The sequence below is a fragment of the Silene latifolia genome, chromosome 9, assembly GCF_048544455.1.
Source record: "Silene latifolia isolate original U9 population chromosome 9, ASM4854445v1, whole genome shotgun sequence".
Lineage (NCBI taxonomy): Eukaryota > Viridiplantae > Streptophyta > Magnoliopsida > Caryophyllales > Caryophyllaceae > Silene > Silene latifolia.
In genome coordinates, this window is record NC_133534.1 from 44,752,011 (window position 1) to 44,774,877 (window position 22,867).

Sequence of the window (22,867 nt, forward strand, 5' to 3'; positions counted from 1 at the left end):
AAGGAGATCATTGCTTAGTAGCTCAAAACATTACCATTTTTGTCCATAGGTATAAAGAAACAAAAACAAAAAATATGAGTAATTGTGTTTTTATCCTCACAATAAATAAGACCCGTTTTTATCTACACAAAAAATCTTTGTAAGGTCTTAAGGTGAGTCACTCACCCTCGATTTTTCTACACTATAACTTCGACGCTTCTTCATACCTGGTTAATCTTAGTCTTACACATATACTTTAAGTAAATGAAGAGAGATAAAAAAAAGTAGAGTAAATGCATATCTTAATTCTTGTGCATATAGACAAAACGTCATATAATCAAAATTGGAGGGAGTAATAAGTATCTAAAAAATGAAAAGACTCAGAAAATGAGAACACATTTTTCAATCAAAAATGGAGGGAGTATTTTTACGACAACAAAATTAATAATATGATTCGTAATTGTTATCAAATTACTTATCCATTAAAATTAAAAGTAGAACAACTGCTTATAGAATCATATGGAGATGAATCAAAATTCACAATGCTCCAAATAATAATGGTTGTCCATTTTAAATTTTTTTGAATGTCTACAAGATGATGTATGAGTAATTAGTAATGTTTATGTTTAATAATGTTCATAATATTTAATTTAAATGATTTATTTGTTTTGTGTTTTGTATGTTTATAGGAAAATAAAGAACTCAGTTTTTCTTAGGCTAATTTTACTTACCAATACATAAAAATTGCTACCTCATTAATGATACAATAAACCTTGTAATTAAGAATCTGAACACAAATGTGAGGGATAATGGTCGTTTTAATTGCAAAATGAAATCGAATTCAACATTCTTATTCAATCAACCTTAGCAAAAGTTGCCATCTATTAATCGTTGACAAAATAACAAAACCAAAGTCACTAAACAAAAGGAGGGCCAAATGGATTGACGATGGCAATACTCGGGATATGCAGAAGGTATATAACATTTTATTTTATTTTTGGGTAGAAATTAAAGTCCACTTACAATAAAAACGGACTATCTTAACAAACAACATGTAAACTTGTCATATGTCTTATCATCATGTATCTCATATCTGCAAAATCATAAAAACTCCATAAGAGACATGTAAATGAATAATTATTTCTTAAACAATAGAATGCCAAAATATCAAAAATGTTACATTTTATTTGCTTTTGGGTAGAAAAGTCCACATACTATATAAATGGACTCTCTAAACAAACATCCTGTAAACTCGTCGTTTGTCTTATCATCATGTATCTCATATCTGCAAAGTCATAAAAACTTCATAAGAGACATGTAAATGAATAATTATTTCTTAAACAATAGAATGCCAAAATATCAAAAATGTTACATTTTATTTGCTTTTGGGTAGAAAAGTCCACATACTATATAAATGGACTCTCTAAACAAACATCCTGTAAACTCGTCGTTTGTCTTATCATCATGTATCTCATATCTGCAAAGTCATAAAAACTTCATAAGAGACATGTAAATGAATAATTATTTATTTAACAATAGAATGCCAAAATATCAAAAGTCAAAGCATTTTTATTGATAAACGTATATTCATCGACCTAAATTAACATATAATAATGCATAGCTTATTCAAAACAAAAAAAATATAAATACATCTAAGTTGCTATAAAATAGATAGATCAATAATCAAGAAAAATATTAGCAACATCTATGGGAGTTAGTGGAAAAAATTAGGAAAAATTCATACTTTATAATAAAGACATATGAATATCTCTTCCTATTCCCTTAATAGTGAAAAATAAAATGAGTAAATTAAAGTGTCTTAATGGGGTTAATTATATCAAATTATTAATGACATTATTTATATGGTTCATGACTCTAAGCTTTTCACTATGTTGATATTCCATTAGTCTTAATGTTGGAATTGATGATGATATACACAATTAATTTAAGAATAATGATGATATACTTTAATTTTCTTTAACTTATATGTTACAAAATATATAATGATACTTTTGTAAAGAATTTTAGTAAATTTAATATTTATGTGAAAGGGTTAGTGTATTAGTTCTACATGGTTGTGAAGTGACATCATACATAGCTAAAAAAAATGAAAAATCTCATAAATTAAGTACCCAATATGCTTTCTAATTTTTTTTTTTTTGAAAGAAGTCTTTTAATATTATTGTATAAAGGATAAAAGAATCAAGGGATCAAAGTGTACGTGTAATGGTGAGATAATCAATACTACAAATTAAGATATTATGAAAATGCCACATGAAATAACATTTAATGGTTATGAAAATAGAAAATCTCATTAATTAAACACTCAACATGTCGTCCAATTTTTTATTTTGAAGGAATTTTTTAATATTATTGTATATGAAAATGTCAGATGCAATAAAATTCAATGTTTTTAAGTAGTCTTTTAACTATATTGTATAGGTTTAATCATGATTTTATGATTTCAAAAAAAATATTAATAAACCTTATAGAGAGTTTTAACAAAATAACTCTAAAATAACCTTAATATTAACCAATATAAATTAATAGAATTTAACTATGATAATCCTATATGACAAAAAATTTAATGTGTTAAGTTGCTTTTTAACTATATAGTATAGATAGATAAATAAATTTAGTACGGAGTAGTAGACTAAAATGTGTAGGAATTAATGTGTGAGTTGTGATGTGTATTTTAAATTAATGCTAAAGCCATGTGGATTTTAATTTAATACTAATGCCATGTGTAATTTAATTTAATGCTTTTATCTAACCTTTTAATTAAATTGTATAGATATGATGATAGAGAAATTGAAAGGATGGGGGGTGGTTTATTTAATAGGAGATAACCTATTGTGAAAGTGTAAGAGTTAAGCTCTAACTTTTCATTAATTTGTTGGCGTAAATTTTATTTTACTATTTTTTGTAGTAGCTTGATATTTAGTTATTTACGATTTTACGTCATTCTTTAGTATTGTTTTTTTTATTATAACCTATTATTTTGTTATTCTCATTCTCGTCACTTTTGTAACCAAATGATATCATTTTTGTTCAACGTCAAATTTGATATTTTTGTTAGTCAACTTTATTAAAATGATGATACTCCGTATTAATTAAAAAATAATAAGTAGTATTAAACGTAGTTTATATACCTCTTTTTTTTAATTTGAAAATAATTATGATATTTAAGACTTAAAATATTCTTCACTCATTTTCTCTTAACTATTGTAACGTTTAATCAAATGATAATAATTTAAATAAGGTGGGTAAATAGATAAAACATCCATTCTCACATTGAAAATTATAAGTAAAAAAGATATTCTACTCATTAGTATTATGTTGCTTTGGGATAAAATGTAAATAATTACACTAAGAGAATTAATATAAACAAATTATCACAAATCGATATATACAATGTACTTTTGCCATCTTATCATCAAAGCAACAATAAGATAACAAAATCAAATGTGTCCTATCTCATCTTATTAGTATTCAAATCATAAGAAACATATAGATTTACCCATCTAACCAACTTAATTAAATATATAGAGAATACTATATTTACACCAACTTACCCTAGTCATATTTGTAATTTGTTGTTAATATCAATCTTAATAAATTTACTACACATTAACAATGATGAATATATTAAAAACATCCGCAAAACAATCTATCACTATTGAAAAGAGATTAAAAAAAAACTAAAGTTACAATTTAGTCAAGTTATATTACTGCGAAAACGCGGGTTACTCAGTAACAACCTTTTTTCGCCAGTAATTCACTGATGATTTCCTTCACCAAAGTTTAACCACCATTCGCTGACGATTATATTCAATCGTCGACGATCTCAAGTATCTTTATATACATTCGACAATTCCTAAAGCAAACTATATAATACAAATGCTTGCCGAATTCTCCACTTTTCTTGTACTTCTCTCTTATCTCTGCATTTATTGCCCATTTAATTCCTACACACAACAAAGTAAAGATATGAGAATTGTTGATAAATAAATTAAATAAAATAATTAGGTGAAAATAAACAAACTTTTTCATTAATTTGTTTTTGCTAGGAATGTGCTAGAATTTTATCAATTTATTTTCTTTTATAGGTGAAATATTTTCATAACGGTAGAATATAAAAAGATTAGCACTAAATAATGATTATTAAGTGGAATAATGTGTTATAATGAAAGTGTTTAAATAATATGAGTAATTAGTCTATTGATTATTACTTTGCCTTTTCATTTTCTATTTTTACTTTTTTTTTAAATAAAAAATAAAAAATTGTTCAAACATGTAAATGTAGCTCGTCACGTGTTATTCTAGTAACTACTCAATCTATGCTTTTTATGTTACTTTTCATTAATTTTTCATTAATTTGTTTTTGCTAGGAATATGCTAGAATATTATCAATTTATTTTATTTTATTTTATAGGTGAAATTTTTTCATAACGGTAGAATATAAAAAGATTATCACTAAATAATGATTATTAAGTGGAATAATGCATGGTAAATGAAAGTGTTTAAATAAGATGAATAATTAGTCTATTGATTACTACTTTACTTTTTCATTTTCTATTTTTTTTTTAAATAAAAAATAAAAAATTGATCTAACATGTAAATGTTGCGCGCCCTGTGTCATTCTACTAACTACTCAATCTAGGCTTTTTATGTTATTATATAGATATCTTGAAATGATTAACTTATAGTTAATGCGTATTTTTTTATTGCAGTTTTTTTTAGTTAATTAAATTTAAAGATAATGGAATATGGATGGATTTTTAAAAGAAATAAGTGAATTAAATTATCGCAATATAATAATAAATTGATAATTCATGTCATTTCGTTTGCCAAGTCACATAGTTATTGTGTACGTGACTTTTTTCATCCCATGTGGCATTGTCTACGTGGCATTTTTAGTCTAGGCTTTTAATAGTATTTTATAGATAATATAATTCAAAATGGTAACATATTTCCTTTTGGGATTATGACGGTCTTTTCTGTTTTTTTACTTTTTGAGATTACTTGTTCAATTGTTTCAAAACTGCAAAGGTAGTGTAAACATTAAAGACTGTTTATTGTTAATATATATCCCGCGCAATGTATGCGCGATATATATAATTTTTATTTTTTTGAGCGTATTATTTATATTTTTTAAATCTGCATCTCATTAACATTTAATATTTCTTCCATTGTATTTTGATATGAAACAGAAAAATTTGAAATAGAAAACTAATCAAAGAGAATTAAGTTAAGTTGTAATTTTTTTAATGAATTTGTTTTTTGTCACGAAACTAATAGTAAGTATGTGTTAAGTTATTCTGTAAAATAATAATTATTGCATTACTAATTTTTTTACAACTTATAGCTATAGTTTAATACCGCGTTTATTTTATTGAAAAACTCATAATTGTGAATTTAATTAAAAGATTAGAGTTTAAATATAAAATATATACCTACAACATGTACTATACCCTACCCTATAATTAATCTTGGGTTAGTTTTAACCCATTTTAACAGACTATGGTTTTATATGACCCGTGTTACTCTTAAGCGAAATACCTTTATTTTAAGGGAGACTTATTGAGAAAAAAGATTGTATATCAGATGTACTACCTCACACTTAATGAGTTATTAATTTTTGTGTATTTTTTTTTTTTTGAGTTCTATAGACTTTATAAATTACATTTTAGTTTTATGACGTCAAAAATCAAATTTTTTTGAGTTTATATGTGATTTTTTTGAGCTATAATGTAACTTGTTGAGATTAATGTTTAAATAAATGAACTCAAAAACTTTATAATAAAACTCAAACATTTAAAATTAAAACTCAAAAACTTAATTTTAATGCTCAAAAATTATACCATCTGATGTCAAATGTATAATCCACTTAGTGGAAACTTATTATATTATGAAACAAATGTAAGAAAATGATGGTTGCCTTTTTTTTTTTTTTTGATACAACAAAAAAGAAATAATCCAATTGTGAGCGAGTCCAGTCTAGTTTGGAAAACGGATCAATTGGGTCAGGTTCGGGTCAGATTAATTTCTGGTCGAGTTATTTCGGGTCTCTAGACTTTGGGTCGGGTCGGGCCGGACCGGATTTTGGGATGGGTCAATTATTATCAAGTGTGCAACAACAAATATTCGGGTCGGATTATATTGGGTCGGGTCAATTCAGGTGCAGATCAAGTTCGAGTCTTGAGTTCGGGTGTCGGGTGAAGTTATTCGTGTCTGTCACCTTTGTTGGGTCTATCAGAATGAAAAGTGGGTTTGCTATGATAAGGGCCAAGCCATTTGGTGTACCCTATAAACGCAAAAGAATGGCCCAAGAAAAGAGATGTATAATATAAAGTCCCTATATAAACCCTAAAACCTAATCGTAACTCATTTGACTATTTTGCGCCTCCACTCCACTCTCTCATCAGCTTAATCTTCAAGGTTTGTTCTATTTTTCTCTTTGTTGTTTGTTAATCATACAACTATCTCTCCAAACATTTTGATTCGATTTATTATCATTGTTATTGCAATCGCAAAATTGTTTGCTTTCTGTTGGTACCCAAAGTTTGAAATGTACCATTTTAATTTAAGAATTAAATGCTTGTGAAATTTTATTTGAATCAATTTTAGTTTTTAATGTATTTGTGAAATTGGTCGAGGTAAAATCATCAAAGATTAAATATTTCTGAATAGATGATTAAGTAGTGTTTATATTTGGGATAATAGATTCTAATGTGGGATTGAGTTCCAAAATAGTTAATTATTCCCTCCGATTCTTAGGAATTGCTCCATTAGATTAAAATACTCCTCACAAAGAATCCGAGGTAGTATTGTTTTTGTAAAGTTGATTTAGTTATATGGTACTGGGAAATGGATTTGATAGGGGGAAGAAATTGCTTAGTATGTTCACATGTCAACAATAATAACCATGATTTTCTTGACCCGCTTTCGCCATTTCTCCAACCTCTTATCTTAGCTTTGCCCCGATTGCTATCCTCTTAACAGTATTCACTTCATCCTTCACTTTCTACAGAAATAATTTTATTTATACAGAAATAATTATACTCCTATTTATGTCGATGCTTTAATAGTTCGAAAACGTTTTTATGCTATAAATCTAATGATAGTTTCGTCGGGAGTATTTTTAATTTATTTATTTATTTATGTCGAACACACCGTTGAATAAGAAAGGCGGAAGTAATAAAGCACCATTTACTATCTACGCTCAGTCACACTCACACAACATTACCCACAAGTTTGCTATTTTTAATGTGATAATTGTTGATTGAAAACGATTACGATAAAGACACTGTGATTGAATGCGTATTTGTTTTTGGTACTATTGAAGTTGGTGATTATCATCTTGATTGTTAATATATTAGTGTTTTTCCTTTGCAGGATAAAACAAAATTTGCATCATTTAACAAAATGTCTGGGTAAGTATACATGCTCTGTTTGAACTACTAATATGTGATGCCTATCTCTCAGTTAGTTGTATTATCCATTGTTTTGTGTATTTTATGTTGTATCCTTTTCTCGGTAAAATTTTTAAGGACTGACACTTCACATTGTGTCTTATATTTCAAATATGTGTTATAATTTATAAATACTTTTCTTTATCTCCTTAACTGGCCTTAGTTTAAAAATCAAACTTAGGCACTAACAAAAACATGTCTATGAGCCTTATTTACCAGCCCAGCTAGTAAGGCGTGCTGTTTAGCAATTTTTATATCGTTTTCATCTTTGTGTCATTTCCCTAGCTCTATTATGCCTGACATTACTTTTCACATGGTATCCTCCTTGAATACAAGTGCTGCTCAAGGGCATGAGGCATATGTTCCTCGTTGCGCTTTTCACCTGTGTGCCTTTGCTCCTTCAGAACCAAAAATAATCTGCTTGTCATTTGCATATGCTCGACTAAGATAGCTGGTTCTATATAGACTCTTATTTATCTTTTTCTTTTGCCTTCAGTGAGGAGCCTGTTGTTGCTGCTGTTGAGAACCCCTCTCCATTGGGGGAGACAATGGATTTGATGACTGCCCTTCAGCTTGTACTGAAGAAGTCCATGGCTCATGGAGGCCTTGCTCGTGGGCTCCATGAAGGTGCTAAGGCAATTGAGAAACATGGAGCTCATCTGTGTTTGTTGGCTGAGGACTGTGACCAACCTGACTATGTTAAATTGGTCAAAGCTCTTTGCTCTGAGCACAATGTGAACTTGCTCACTGTACCTAGTGCCAAAACCTTGGGCGAGTGGGCTGGTGTAAGTTATCCTTCTCGACATTTAGCTTCTTTTCAGTATGGTTGATTGTTGTCGGTGAATCTCTTCTTATTTGTTGTTGCTGTTTGGTAAGCCTTCCTGTTGATCTTAGATACTCTGCCAACTTTTTCATTTGTCGCACATTTGTTGTTGCATTCCAGTGTAGCGATCAGTTTCACGGGGCTACCAAGGATATCTTAGGATTTTGGAGTGGTGTTTTATATTTTAAGTATTAGACGTTTTATGCTCGACGTATGTGTAGTCTAATTGTTGACTATTGGGTTTGCCTCATTTCGGCCAGTAATGAAAAAGAAAATAATTTGCAGAGGATAAGTTGGTTGTTTCCTCTACACTTCAAAGCTTTGATTTTATCTAGTGTGGCTCATTATAGGATATTGTATGTCTAAATTTATTGCTGTAGCACATTCAATGACTACATTTTGCATGCTTACGCAGTTGTGCAAGATTGACTCGGAGGGCAATGCCAGGAAAGTTGTGGGATGCTCATGTGTGGTCGTCAAGGTGAATATCTTACATAACATTTGTTCTTAAGAGCACACATTTTCTTGAAGTTTGATAACATTTATCTTTTCGTTTGTTTGGCTATTAGACAAATAAAATTTTACAAGTTCTCTGATGTTTATTATATCTGTTGGGATGTTTAGGACTACGGCGAGGAGAGTGAAGGGCTCAATGTGGTTCAGCAACATATCAAGTCTCACTAAGATGCAGACTTATGATTTGCTATCTGATGTTAGATCAATGTTTAGATCTCGTTTTTGTATTAGAATTCCAACTTCTTTGGGGAAGTTAGCATTTTGATCGTTTGTGTGGCTCATGCATTTGAAGGAAATGACATTTTTGTTGTTGCACTTCAGTGTGTCCAATTGATTTCTTACAAGTTTGCTGTTTCCTGCACGTCAATTACCCCTATTTTACATGGGAATTTTAGTTATGAGTCTTCCTTGACTTGCTATTGCCCTAATTTGGCCTGATTCAACCCATAGCCATATCATACTCTGCTCATTAGAACATCTTTTATTTCTTTTTCTAGAACTACAATCTTGATTTTTACCTAAACAAAGATTTGACTTTATGTGTTCTCCACTTTAGCCTAGGAGAACTATATTTAGTCCTAAATCTTAAGATCAAAGGTTTAAATCAAGAATCGTAAAAGAGAACATTTTTTGAGATCTAATTTCTTTTAAAGATGAGAAAATTGTTGATTACCGCTTTTTATAAATCATTTTTTAAAAATTACAGCCTTATACATTTTTTTGAAAATTACATCTAGAATTTTATTTCTGATAATAAATTACAGCCAAAACATTAACTCCGGTGGACAATTGACCTTAATTTGAATTTTTGTCACTTAAGTTCATTTTTTATGATGAAAATACCCTTATCCTCCTTTATAATCCCTCAATGTTCATCTCCTTTTTCAAATTTCACTCCTTCAGATTTCACAACTTCATCTCTCTAATTCTTCATTTGAAATTTCTTCAACAATATTACCTAATCATTTCAATTTAATTCTACCCTATTTCAATTTGCTCTCTTTTATACGAAATTGAATTCACTTATTTCTATTATATACGAAATTTCTACCCTATTTCCATTCTTCATTTCTCTTTTATACCTTCTAAATCAATTTTCCCCAAATTGAAATTAATTAGGGTTCTTTAGTTTTCGTAATTGATTGAATAATTTTTCCCTTGTTCTCATAGACCCAACATAAAATCTGAGCGAATTGATGATGCTGAGTTGACACTGTCGGTATCGTCGCTATCCACCATTGTTGCTGAATTCTTTCTAGTTGAAAATAAGGAAAAAAAGCTTACGTTTCCCCATGGATGCAGGAATAATTAATTCTTAAATTCTACTTATTAAGAGGCGGAGAATAAATTAAAAGCGCCAAAAATAGAAAAATCTGAGAAATTGGGGAAAATAAAAACAATAGAAGAATAATACTTAATTAAACCGCTGATTGAATGCGAAGGACATGAAGTAGCTAGAAGGATTAATAATCGGGAATAATTCAAGGCAGGAAATATCCATTAAAATTAGAAGAATTTGGGAAAAATTGATTGACAAGAGGACAATTTTGGGGAAGAACAAGCATTTGTGAAGAAAGGGTAGTTCGGTTACTTTTTAACAAATTTCACCGGAAACAGCACCGTGGTGCAATTTTGGAAGAAAAGTAAAATTTTGGATGTAGTTTTTTAAAAAAATTATAAAAGTTGTAATTTTCAAAAAGTGGTTTATAAAAGGCTGTAATCAACAATTTTCTCTTTAAAGATTGTAGCAATGTTAATCATTGTGTTAAAAATGTTGTTTTGCTAGAGTGCTTTCAGAGTTTCACCTTCTGATACCAATAATGGTTCAGATGTGACATGCCCAAATTGGATGGTGTGATCTTTTATTGAAGGATTGAAATGACTACATTCAATTCCTATCTTTTGATTTATGAGGTTGATGAATTCTTTCCTTTTGTCGGTCAAAATGAGGGTTTTCAGAAGTAGTTTTTCAGCATCTTTAATGGCTACCCTTTGTTTTCGTTTTTTTTTTTTTTTTTTTGGGTTTTTTAAATATTACTACTTTCAATTGAAAGCTCTTATCCGCGAGGATGTTATAGGTTGACCTAGTTTCCTTACCTTTTAAAAAAAAAAAAAATACTCCGCCATTCGAATTACGCTATGGCACTAGTAAATTCAAGACAATTTTCGAATGAGGCGACCCTGGAATTAACGAGTCGGGTCGGGTCGGGTCATGTAAGAATTTGACAGGTCTAAATTCCTAACTGTAGAGTACCCTGTTTATACAAGTGATAGAAAAGGCAAGTTTAAAAAAAAAAAAATTTATTGGGAAAATTGTAAGAAGGTTAGGTTAATTTTGTTAAATTTGCCAAAAGAAGAGAACTCCGACAGTAAATAGCGGAGAACCACAAAAGGACTGAACGGCTCGTGTATACAAGTATAGTGGACTTCAACAATTCAATTGATACAGTCAATGACTTCAATTATTTGCTTATTCGTATAGTGGTCACTAGATTCGTAAGTCAATTCTGTATTTAGTACCATATAACCGAGTAATCCGACCCAATCTCTAATATGGGTCAAATTTAATTACTCGATCTGAAATGGGCGCGAAATATAGGCTCAATGCCGTCATCATTCCATTCTAGACTGTCCCACCATGACGGCCACCCGACAATTTCCTTCAACCGGCCTTGACAGCTGGTCGAGTCAAATGGGAGTGTCCTCAAAGCCGAACACAAAGTCACTGTCATCCGCTCAAGGCAAGGGAAAGGCAAGGGTCTAGGACACAATGCCTTAAGCTGAGGAAGATCAAACAAGATAATGCTGCTTAGTTTTGAGAAGAGTGTTTGATGATTTTCGTAGTTTAAGAGCATTTGATCATCACGTATAACTTCTTCCAGCAATTTACAGCCTTGTAAATGAAGGGACTCGAGGTTTGGGACATGCATAAGCCAACTCATTTCGACCATTGAGCAATTTGTTATAGTGACAGAATGAAGGTTTCGAAAGCCAGTGGAATCATATGCCGAGTCTTGAATCACTGTCATCTGGTTTAAATTCCGACAGTTTCTGATTTCAAGTCTTTCAAGATTTATCATCTGATCGATAGATGAATATGGTACAATGATTTTGGTCATATTTTTGCACCTTTTGAGGTATAAGTTCCTTGTACACCTCCTTAACCTCTCAGAACCCAATAGCTTTGTTACCGATTCAAGTGTTGTCAGTATCAAGCTCAAGTCTTGCAGGTTTTCTGACAGTTGTAGCTCATGTAGTAGGCATTCCTTACCATTCGACAAGACATTATCTTCGATAACTTCATCTAAAGAGTCGTCTGAACAAGTATAGTTCATGCTTAACACTCTAAGATGCAGGAATTTACTAATCACATCTTGAGGAATAGTTGTCAGGTCCATCATATTGTTCAGCAACAAATGTCTCATTTTTGTCAGGTTTCTGAATTCTGCAGGTAAACTCTCTACCCTTGTTCTCGACAAATCTAGGTATTGTAAAGTAACCAACATGGTAATTTCCTCGGGTAACTCAGCTAAATCACGGTTATTCGACAGATCAAGCACTCTCAAGGCGGGCAGATGAAGGAAGAATCCGGAAGGGAATAGGGTTAATCCGCAATCTCTGACAACTAATGTTCTGAGATCAGGGCAGGTGGGTGAATTACAGATTTTATCAGCCCCGAAAACTGCAATTTTTTCAGCTTTATCCCATTTTGCAATTCTAATTGCATCGATTATTCTGGTCTTATGTTCTACCACTATTTTATCCCCTTCATTAGTATCTTCGTTAGATATCCACAAACCCATATCCCTAATCACAGCATGCATTTTAATGGAGTCTGCAGAGACACCGTCTTTATTCGATTCCAACAAGCATGCATTTTTCAGGATTTCAATGAAATCGTTCCCTTGGTGACGAGCCTCATTTATATCATATGGATTGTTTATTAGACCGTCACTGATCCAATACTCTATTAGGGTCTCTTTAGGAATATCATAGTTTTCAGGAAAGATTGAGCAGTATAAAAAACATTGTTTGATTGTTTCGTCATTCAAACTGTCATAACTAAACCTCAAAACCTGAAAGACATGATCTCTCATACCTTGAAACTTTGATGGAGAATCCTTCAAAACTTGTACCGCTCTTTTCCAAAGCCGAGGATCCTTTTTCCCTGCCATAGCACGTCCTATGGTGATTAAAGCGAGTGGCAAGCCATGACATTCCTCAGAAACAGTCTGAGCAAGATTTCGTATTTCAGGATGAGATTTCAAAGTGTCATCCCCGACCTTGGTATTGAAGAGGATATTGGCTTGGGATTTAGCCAAACAGGTCACTTCGATCCTCGTTTGAGCTTCCATTTGGCTACACACCTCTTGAAACCGCGTTGTAAACACAACTTTGCCCTTGTTCCCGTCACTTGAAAGAGGAACCCCTACTCGTGCAAGGTCAATTCGTTCCATCATGTCATCGAGAAGCAAAACAAACTTCTTCCCTTTCAAAAACTTGTAAATTGAGGCAGCCTTTTCATGTTCTGTTTTCCTATGCCAATTTGCATCCTTCAAATTCACCCTATTGTGGATGATTTCCTGCATCTCATCCACCTTAGTTTGTTTCGACATCACCACCCAAATTGCCAACTTAAATTCATGATTTCGATGAACAAACTCGTTATTGATTTTTGTCAAGAGGGTAGTTTTTCCGACACCACCTAAGCCATACAACCCAATGACACCGACTTTTTCATCAACTATACACTTCCATACATCCCTAAAGATCAATTCTAACCCCACAACATTTTCCAAGGGCCTTTCCTCAGCCAAATCATAGGGTAACTCATCAGCCACAACTTCAAAACATCCCTTAGACGATTCTTCCTTCACCTTAACAAGCGCCCTCTCAACTCTTCCTCCAACCCGATGGCTTGAACCAAAGTTCTTAGGACAACGGCCCCACAAACACTTGCTTTGCACTTCGCGTTCACCCCTTTCAATGATCCGACTAGCTTCTTTCTCTAAGATTTCGGACCTTTGAAGCCATCCTTCAACTTGCTTTCGAGTACGCACCACTTGGTGTTGCTCGGCTAGCTCAACTCTCCTCTTAACATCTTCGTTTAAGTCCCGCAGTCCTTCTGTTGCACATCGTAAAGACTGCAGATTGTTTTCAAGCTCGCCGACAAGAGTTACATGGGGAGAAACACAGTCCCACAAACATTTTATGACTTGCAAAACTGATGCAACGAAATCTAAAGCTCCCATAAGAAGCAATGTTTATTTAATAAAATCACACTGAAAAGTGATCTAGTGGTTGTTAGTTAACTAACCAAAATATGATTATGGTTCAGAACATATTAGTTAAGTAACTAAGAGATGACTTTGACTTGAGCCTTTAAAAAGGAGCAAAGAAGACTAACTATAGTCACCTTAGCCCCACCTAGTTTGAAATTATCACAGCTTCACTATCATATATTCATATGTTCCCATCGGAATTTCTCGGAAATAATTGGGTCGCAATTCTCTTATGATTATCACAAATTTTTATATAAGACGGGCATGATTATAAAATGAAAATGTGGTGTTACTATGCCACATTCATAATTAAATTAATTAGCAGCTGCGGATCATACTCCATATACAAGAAATAAGATTATTATTATAATTATTTCCAATAGAACACCAGAAACTAACAAATAGGAAAATATAATGGAATAAAAAAATAACTCTATCTCTTATGCAAGAGATTTCATGATAAGCTTATTGTGAATTTGTGATGGTGTCTCATGTAAGAATTAGTGCAAAATCAAAGCTACAACATTTGCTTACCATGCTTACGAAACATTTCTCTCCAACCACTATTTTGTTTCTGAATGATCTTAATCTGAGACAGAGAGCATCAAAACCGAAAATCCGGGACTAAACTTGTACTGTAGTTAAATAGGCAACAACGATGAATTAAGGTTAAGACTATCAACACAAAAAATCAAAGACCTTCAATTATATTAGCATTTGTTACATAATTAATTTTGCCAGTCCAACCATCAAACTTTTTTTTAATACAACATAAAAGAAGATCAATACCACAATCGACTAGAAATTCGCTTAAGTAATCAGTACAGTAGAGCTTCTGAATACACCTAATTAAAGAAAGGGAACTATGATGATTCTGCTTTTCCATCGCTAATTGGAAGATAAACACCTTCGGCTGCTAGCCAAACGTTGTCCCTTCCTTTTTCTTTGACACCGCAAACCTGCAGAGAATTGGTTTATGTCATATACTACCCAAATCATAAATAATTATACGTGACAGTCTTATGTCAAACCAACCCATTAGCCCAATAATTAAGTGAGCAATAACGATTTCAGCTAGACTCACATGTGAGTTTCTTACAATACTCAAACAACAACAACATCAGAGCCTTAATCCCAAAATGATTTGGGGTTGGCTGACATAAATCATCCTTTAGAACCGTCAATGGGTGAACCCACAACTCAAAATGCGAATAGAAAAGGTAAAATGAAAAACAAAAGGGAGAGCAAAATGTAATGCAAGGTCAAGGTAAACTTAAAAGGTTTTAAAATCGAATTCCGGATTTTTTTTATAAAAACTTAAAATTTAAATCGAGAGAAAATATTAAAAGGATTTTGAAAACCGAAATAGAATTAGGAATCCGGATTTCTTACAATACTCAAACAGGTGAAAAAAAAAAGAAACAGAAATCAAGAATGAACTGGTATCAGGAAATGGGAAACAAATGTTTTACATGTTTAACTGTCCATAACCATAAAATCTGAAAATGTGGCCATTGACGGCAAAAGGGGGAATAACTTACAATGTAACAAAGTAAGCTACTCGACTAGGTAGCACCAGAAAGTCGACAACTAAATCTAGCACTACAAAGCCATACCTAGTGATAACATAAACATTAATCAGATATTCTACATGGTACTCCTCAAATTTTCGACTTTCTACATGGTACCCCTACACTTTTTAAAACACATGGTACCCTTAATTGTTTTCATTATCACTAAGTGTACCCCTAAACTTTATTTTCCATCAATTAAACTCGATTTTAGGCGTTAGGTAATGCCTTGGACGCGTAACCAAACTTGTCATTTATTATCCCATGACATAAGGACTCTATTAGGCTCAATATCCGTCTCGATCCTAATATTTATTGATATATATGAACTGAAAAATTTTTGACGGAAAACTTATTGATTCCTTGCCAAATTATCACGTCCAAAGATGGATATTGAGCCTAATAGAGTCCTTATGTCATGGGATGATAAATGACAAGCTTGGTTACGCGTCCAAGTAATCATTTAACGCCTAAAACCTAGTTTAATTGACGGAAAATAAAGTTTAGGGGTACAATTAGTGATAATGACAACAATTAGGGGTACCATGTATGTTTTAAAAATTGTAGGGGTACCATGTAGAAAGTCGAAAAATTGAGGGGTACCATGTAGAATATCCCAACATTAATTAACATTAACAAAACAACATTAAGAGAAACTAAATCGATGGTTGGATGGAAAAGAACGGAGGGTTGGCCATGAGCACCCGAACCAGCTTCAAACGCATGCTTGACCTCCGGAAAGCATTGGCATATATGAGTCGCAGAGAGCCATGATAAGGTGTACTTCCACTCTTACGAAAAGAATGAAGAAAGAAAAAGCGATAAGCAAGACAACGAAGTCTGCCATCAACGGAGATGACTCTCCTACACCTTAGAAATAGAACCCATTGACCATATGAGTCAGACTCCAGAAAGATGAGCAAGAGAAAAGCTGCCAAAAGAGAGAACCACTTGAACAACCCCAGGCCAAAAACATCTAGAAAAGGGCACAATACACACCGTATGTAAATCAACCCTTGCCATTATTAACCCGACAACTAAAGCAATCAACCCATAGATAAGGGGACAGGACACCCCAGACATCCATGAAAAAGACGATAAGTTAAACCTATAGAAGGTTATTATTCGGTGCAATAAAAAATACGTTACGTACAGATAAAACATACATTGGCAAGTGGAAGCCACATTGGCAAGTGGAAGCCACCGCATCTGACCCAACCAACACCACTACCAACTCCTCAATTCCACCCTACCGACCACGCCTCAGACATACACAACAGGGTCCTCAGCAGCCGAGGACTCACTCCCACCAAAGAAAAAGAGCGGACCTCACAAGCCAACCACGAAGACACGGCAGACCCTTAACACACCAAAACCCGACACAGATCGACTCCGAGACTCCAAATTCCAACCGACTCCCCCAGGACCATCAGCTTACATGCAACAGAACCAAACCAGAGGACAACTCAGACCGACCGACACAAACAAGAAGAGGAGAAGGGACCGGCCGGTGGGGGAAGGGGAAACACCAGAAAGTTCCAAAACCACAACCACATAAAAAAACAGCGACACAAAGACAAGACTATGCTCATCAACAAGACAGACGATCTCAAGGACTGACGGATTCTTACCAGGGGCGAGGGAGAGGGGAATCGCCCCTGGCTTGCATGCAAGCCATTCGGTGATAGGACAGCAGAACGGAGGAACGGAACGACCTCGGAAACACGAACTGAAACACCAAACCCGTCCACCGGACTAACGAGGAGCGCAGATCCGTCACAAGCAGGTGGAGTAAACCCAAACCAAGGAAGACCGTAACACACATGAGACGTGGATGATTGCCGGAGATAGGTTAAAAGGAGAACCCATCTCCGGCAATCGTGTAGGGGGAGAAGAAGAGAGGAGGTGTGGAAGGGAGAGGCGGCGGCTGATTTAATTAGGGTTTTGTTTTGGGGGAAAGAAGAGAGATAAAGTTTAGAGAAATACGGGTACAAAAAGTTTAGACTTAAGATGTAGCCATTAATACAATGGAAATTTGTAATTCCCATGACTTATAAAAGTGACGACTAGTTTGGTTGACACAATTCACACGAATCTACGGATTCCAATTCCTGAAGGTGGAGTACGTTGCTTAACTAGTTTCCATAGATAAGTGAGAATTCTTGTGAAACTCCAATTCATACATGCAACAAACAACTTCTACAAATTCACACGAAACATGGTATCATAGGAATTACAACTTCCTTGGTATTGCGATACTTAGTACTCCCCACTTTAGTACTCCCCCCATTCATTTCGTTTACATACGTCAAACGCATGGAAATGAAACGAATAAAGGGAGTATAGTTCTAAGTATCCATAACGATTAGGTTGATAAATAAATTAAGGGTTTTTTGTGAAAAACTACCTTTTATTTAGGGCCATTTGTGAACAAGTACTTTTCATTTTATTTTTGACATTGAACTACCTTTCATTTCTTCATTTTGCGAAAGACTACCAAAAATTCACTTCCGGCGAAAAAAAGTCAACTTTACGACGTTGACTAACATTTCATGTTGAATCTAACTCTTTATTTCATAACCCTAATAATCGATGATAAAGATTGATTAAACCCAACATTAATCACCTCAATTTGTCTATCTCTAACCCGAATCAAAGTCCTAATCACCGAAACAAAATCATAATTGATATTAATCTTAACTTGAATTAGTAAATAATTTTTCAACAATAATGATCTATTATGGCCTTGTTGGCAAAATTAACTCTGAATGTTAACGATTCGAAAATAATCATGGATTCAGTTTTAGAATCACCTGTGCTAACTATTCGAAAATAATCATTGCTTTGAACAAACTTTTGATAAGGTGTTGGGCATGGAGAGGAGCTTTTTTTGTTGGGTGAACAAAGGCAAAATTATGGGTTATATGTGTGAAAAAGGAAGAAAAGAGCAAGTCAACGCCGGAAAATTGACTTTTTTTTCGCCGAAAATGGATTTTTGGTAGTCATTCGCAAAATGAAGAAACAAAAGGTAGTTGAAAGCCAAAAATAAAATGAAAGGTAGTTGTTGACAAATGACCCTAAATAAAAGGTAGTTTCTGACAAAAAACCCATAAATTAATGACCTTAGTACAGCTTGATAGAGAAAGGCGTGACTGAGTATAAGTCACCAAGTCAGCTTCTGAAGTTGAACAGCCTAAAAACTATAATTACTAAACTAGTATAAGTTGACATAAAGGAATGACCTTAGTATAAGGCAACCTGAAATCTTAAGTAAATAGCCCAAAAGACTATGGGTACAAAACTGAACATCAAAGACTAAAGTGCTGTTTTGGTTGCACATGAGATATAGAAGTTCCTGTGAATTGGTGGTTGATCAAGGGAGTAGAACTTCTGTACAACCATAGAGAAGTCTCTCTTATGCACCACACTTATGTAAACAACTTCCTCCATTTCGTACAATACTTGAGTTATTGGGGAACTACAACATAGTCAACCAAAAGCTAGCGAATTTACCACTTCCTAGGTGGACAACAGCTTACAATTAAGTGAAACATATATTTTTATAAGACGGTTTGACAAGCTTATGCACTATGCAGCAATAACAATGATAGACACCAACTTGGCTTTAGTCAACTTCCAAAACAATGGTTCAGAAAAGTTATATTACGCTTATGGACTTTTTTTATTGAGAAAAGCAACGCTTGCCCAAATCAAGACAAAAGAAAGAAGGCAAGGCTAATACTGTAGTTAGACCAGTGAAAGATATTAATCATAGTCACAATTTGATCAAGCGTTCTTTACTGCAACAATCGAATTAACAAATGCGGTCTACATCGTGGTGTAAAGCGCTACAAGGGAAGGACGGACTCCAGATTTCTTACCTCTTGTTGACCACCAGCTATACGTTGATACTTCTTGTCATGACTGTGCAAATACCCACCAGTGTCCACATGTTGAAGTCTGACCCTCTGATCTTGCTTCCAGACGTTTCCTTTTCCCTCTATTTCTAGCCTATAGAAACATAAGGGTTGATAGCTCATCAACAAACAAGAATTGAAAGATTATTGTCTGAAATCAATAAAATTGTGCAAGTTTAAGTCTTACTTCCAATAATCTCCAGTATCAGAATTATCTTCTCCTCCAAAACAGCTAACCTATATTAACGGTCAGAAAAAAATTACAGTTAAAGAGTATTCTGATATACATCAAATAACGGATTTTCACTAGAAATGTATTTTGGAAATTTCTAGTGAAATACCACTGCCTTTATAGCACCAGTAGTAATTGCTACACTTACATAGAAAAGTGAACACATAATCTTATGAAATATGAGACAGGCTATGTTCAAGTTCCACCACTGTGATGAGAAAGATGACCTTGGGTTACAGTTTAGATGTGTTTGTCATGTACATGGAGATCAAGGGTGTACTGGAGTAGCCAAACCCTCCACCTCAGGCACTTCTATGTAGGCAGCGAGGTGAAGTTGATGACACATACAATGATAATAACGGCAACAAAAAAGCTTCATTAACACCATGCCAACGAGAATTATCTATTAATTATGAAGTGAAGATCAACTAAAAAAACTCAAAAATTCTACTACCAAACTCACAATACCATGCAAAGATTTGGCGCGAGTGAAGCAACTCCCATAAAAAATTAGTAACTCAACAATGTTATCAACATAAGCACACCATTTGGATCACTACAAATCCAATATAGGGATATAGAGCTTATTGTGCATGGAAGTACATTTTATTGGCTAGAAGAACAAGTGAAACACAATCCAACATATCATGTAGCATTGCCTACCTCCAAGTTACCCGAAATAGGGGATGCATGCAGGTGGCTGTGTAACCATTTACGAGTCTTCATGTGTTGTAAGCGAACAACTGCTCCACTTTTGATAGCGTCCCCCTGTTTTGCAGTTGTTTCGTGTACAGGCTTCACAACCTAGTTATAAAAGGAAAGGATGATTCAAGGTTCACTTGGAATAATCACATCTACAAAAGCCATATACACAGAAAATGCATGGAAACATGCAATTACCCAGTAGCTATTGGAATCATCAACATTAGGGAAACCGGTCACTGATTGCTGACCACTTCCAGAACCATATGGAACGTCATGTGAGTGCAGCCTGTATTTCGTCCTCTCATGCATCAGTTTGATGACCGATCCATATGTAACCTACAAAAGTACACAAGAGCACGTGTCAATTGACGGACCAGTTTTTAGGGTGAGTTAGAAACCAAAGTCACGATTTTAAATTAAATTAAAGCAACAAACTTTAGCGTCACAACCAGTTTCTCGAAATATACAAGATTACAACGAGGAACACCAATTATGCTAATAGAATCTGAGCTTCACATCTGGGCTCACGAGAATAAAAAATACTTCACGATATAATCTTACAGTAAAATGGCGATACTAATCTCAAAGACTTGTCGATCATGGAGAACAAGTCAAAAACCTGTTGTAGTCCGCAAACAGGAAATATAGCAAATCACCCCCATAAGTTTGATACTATGTGCAATTAAACCCCTTAACTTATAAATGTAGCAAATCAACCCCATAAGTTTCTCTTAATGTGCAATTAACCACATATCTTATTTTTAAGAATAAAATTTGTTAATTAAATTGCACCTAGATTTGTCTATACTTGCCAAATTAAGTTCACCAAGTCCTTCAGAAACCACAACAGCTTCTTTCTCGTTGTGTTCTAGCTGGGGCACAATGATACATACATAAGACACATAAAATTTTTGAGGTATGAAACTGACATTCAATCAGTCTAACTCCGATCTTACAGTTATCCATCCAAACCTCGACTGCAGAAACGAATAGCTCCCTATCCCTCACATAGTCAAAATTGAAGAAACAAAATTAAAATCGCCAACAACTCACATATCTCTAAGCTTCTCATTCTCTAATAACCTAGAAATCTAACAAACCACGTTTCGGAATGCAGTTGCTACATTAATCCGTTCCCTATTTTTTTCATCTCTACACTTCCCTATCAACATCAAATATTACAAAACAAAAGCCAATTCATGAACAATAACATGATAATTCGATAAAATCAAGTAAACGATTGATCATTTCACAATTCTCCAATAAATTCGATCAAATTACCAAGACCGACCGTCGAATCAAAATGTCAACCCTAATATCATACTATTCCCTAATTTCTCATCTCTAAAATTAACATCAAATATTCCGATAAAAACACCAATACATACAGAATAACGAAGATAATACGATTAAATCAAGCAAATGATTGATGATCACACAGTTCTCTAATCGATCGCAAGATCAAATCATCACCTACACCACATTACCAACACAAATACTTAAAATCGAATAGAAAATGAAATGACGATACCTCAACGCCTTCAGGAGCGGCAGAAACGGAAGTATAAGCAGAGAAATCAGAATCAAGAGAGAGAAAGAGGAAAATAGCGAGGGCGAAGAAGGAAGCAGCCATGATTAAAAGCAAGAGAATAAACCAAGTCTTCTGCCAAAAAGGTAAGTTTGAATCCGACGGAAATTTCTCCCGGTAAACTATTCGGGTGGGCTTTATCGACTCAGACGGCGGTTGGAAGGATGGTTTTCTCTTGGTGAGAGATTGAGAGGGGGTGGTTGGTGGCGCCACGGTGGTCGAATTTGTTACCGCCGGCCTATTTCCCGGCGTCTTTTTCGGTCGTCGGAGAAATCAATTCTACGGTGATGTGAATATAGTGTGGGTCGTGTGAGAATTGGGATGAGTGTGTTGTTGAATTTTTGTTTTGTTGAGGAAACACGTTTGTTTGGGAATGGTTGGCCAATGGGAAGTCTCCATGTTGGAAAGGTTTCATGGCTTGGACCAATAATAAGTTGACCAATAATAAGTTGTCAACCTATTTTGATTTCACAAATTCTCATTATAGACGGGCTATACGTATAGACGGATATCATTTTCTCCCATAAAATACTCATTTGCCATAAAGTGGAAAGCACATGTGGGTGCCCCACCTTGTCCCCCCTACCCATTTTATTAGAGGTCTTTACCCGTTTGTTCGCCCCACCCGTCTATATCAAGACCTATTGTTTTGATTTTCTACCTTGCCTATTTTATTAAGGATGTACCGATTTTACTCTTTTACATACGTCTTCTACCATTTTACCATTTTCATATTCCCCCTCACTAATTGAGATGGCGTTTGGTTGGAGGTCTATAAG

The 22,867-nt window shown here is 33.9% G+C and overlaps 3 protein-coding genes and 1 long non-coding RNA gene across 4 annotated transcripts; 1 reads left to right on the plus strand and 3 right to left on the minus strand.

Annotated features, from left to right (window-relative positions):
- Positions 1-694: 694 nt before the first annotated feature.
- LOC141602647 (uncharacterized) lies at positions 695-2,014 on the minus strand. The gene is made up of 3 exons (XR_012524582.1): positions 1,352-2,014; positions 1,160-1,264; positions 695-1,072 (listed from the first exon to the last, which is right to left on the minus strand). It is a non-coding gene; the product is annotated as an uncharacterized LOC141602647 (long non-coding RNA).
- A 4,307-nt stretch (positions 2,015-6,321) lies between these two features.
- LOC141599677 (small ribosomal subunit protein eS12-like) lies at positions 6,322-9,108 on the plus strand. Its single transcript, XM_074419771.1, has 5 exons — positions 6,322-6,420; positions 7,378-7,415; positions 7,951-8,239; positions 8,693-8,758; positions 8,902-9,108. Exons 2-5 carry the CDS (start codon positions 7,408-7,410, stop codon positions 8,959-8,961), a joined length of 423 nt encoding a protein of 140 aa, XP_074275872.1. The 5' UTR covers positions 6,322-6,420; positions 7,378-7,407; the 3' UTR covers positions 8,962-9,108.
- Positions 9,109-11,357: 2,249 nt separating this feature from the next.
- On the minus strand, positions 11,358-14,045 carry LOC141600959 (putative disease resistance protein At5g63020). The gene has a single exon (XM_074421216.1). It carries the CDS (start codon positions 14,043-14,045, stop codon positions 11,358-11,360), a length of 2,688 nt encoding a protein of 895 aa, XP_074277317.1.
- A 706-nt stretch (positions 14,046-14,751) lies between these two features.
- On the minus strand, positions 14,752-22,475 carry LOC141599680 (stromal cell-derived factor 2-like protein). Its single transcript, XM_074419772.1, has 6 exons — positions 22,032-22,475; positions 20,696-20,836; positions 20,459-20,599; positions 19,751-19,800; positions 19,528-19,657; positions 14,752-15,034 (listed from the first exon to the last, which is right to left on the minus strand). Exons 1-6 carry the CDS (start codon positions 22,131-22,133, stop codon positions 14,939-14,941), a joined length of 660 nt encoding a protein of 219 aa, XP_074275873.1. The 5' UTR covers positions 22,134-22,475; the 3' UTR covers positions 14,752-14,938.
- Positions 22,476-22,867: the final 392 nt, after the last annotated feature.

What these genes read in the sequence shown, in the direction of transcription:
- LOC141599677 (XM_074419771.1), top strand. An exon ending in CCTTGGGCGAGTGGGCTGGT is followed by an intron (nt 8,240 to 8,692) that starts GTAAGTTATCCT and finishes ATGCTTACGCAG; the next exon opens with TTGTGCAAGATTGACTCGGA. An exon ending in GCTCATGTGTGGTCGTCAAG is followed by an intron (nt 8,759 to 8,901) that starts GTGAATATCTTA and finishes TGGGATGTTTAG; the next exon opens with GACTACGGCGAGGAGAGTGA.
- LOC141600959 (XM_074421216.1), bottom strand. Translation starts at nt 14,045, where the DNA reads ATGGGAGCTTTAGATTTCGTTGCATCAGTTTTGCAAGTCATAAAATGT.
- LOC141599680 (XM_074419772.1), bottom strand. Translation starts at nt 22,133, where the DNA reads ATGGCTGCTTCCTTCTTCGCCCTCGCTATTTTCCTCTTTCTCTCTCTT. An exon ending in CTATTTCGGGTAACTTGGAG is followed by an intron (nt 19,801 to 20,458) that starts GTAGGCAATGCT and finishes CCGTTAATATAG; the next exon opens with GTTAGCTGTTTTGGAGGAGA. An exon ending in GATACTGGAGATTATTGGAA is followed by an intron (nt 19,658 to 19,750) that starts GTAAGACTTAAA and finishes ATGTTTCTATAG; the next exon opens with GCTAGAAATAGAGGGAAAAG.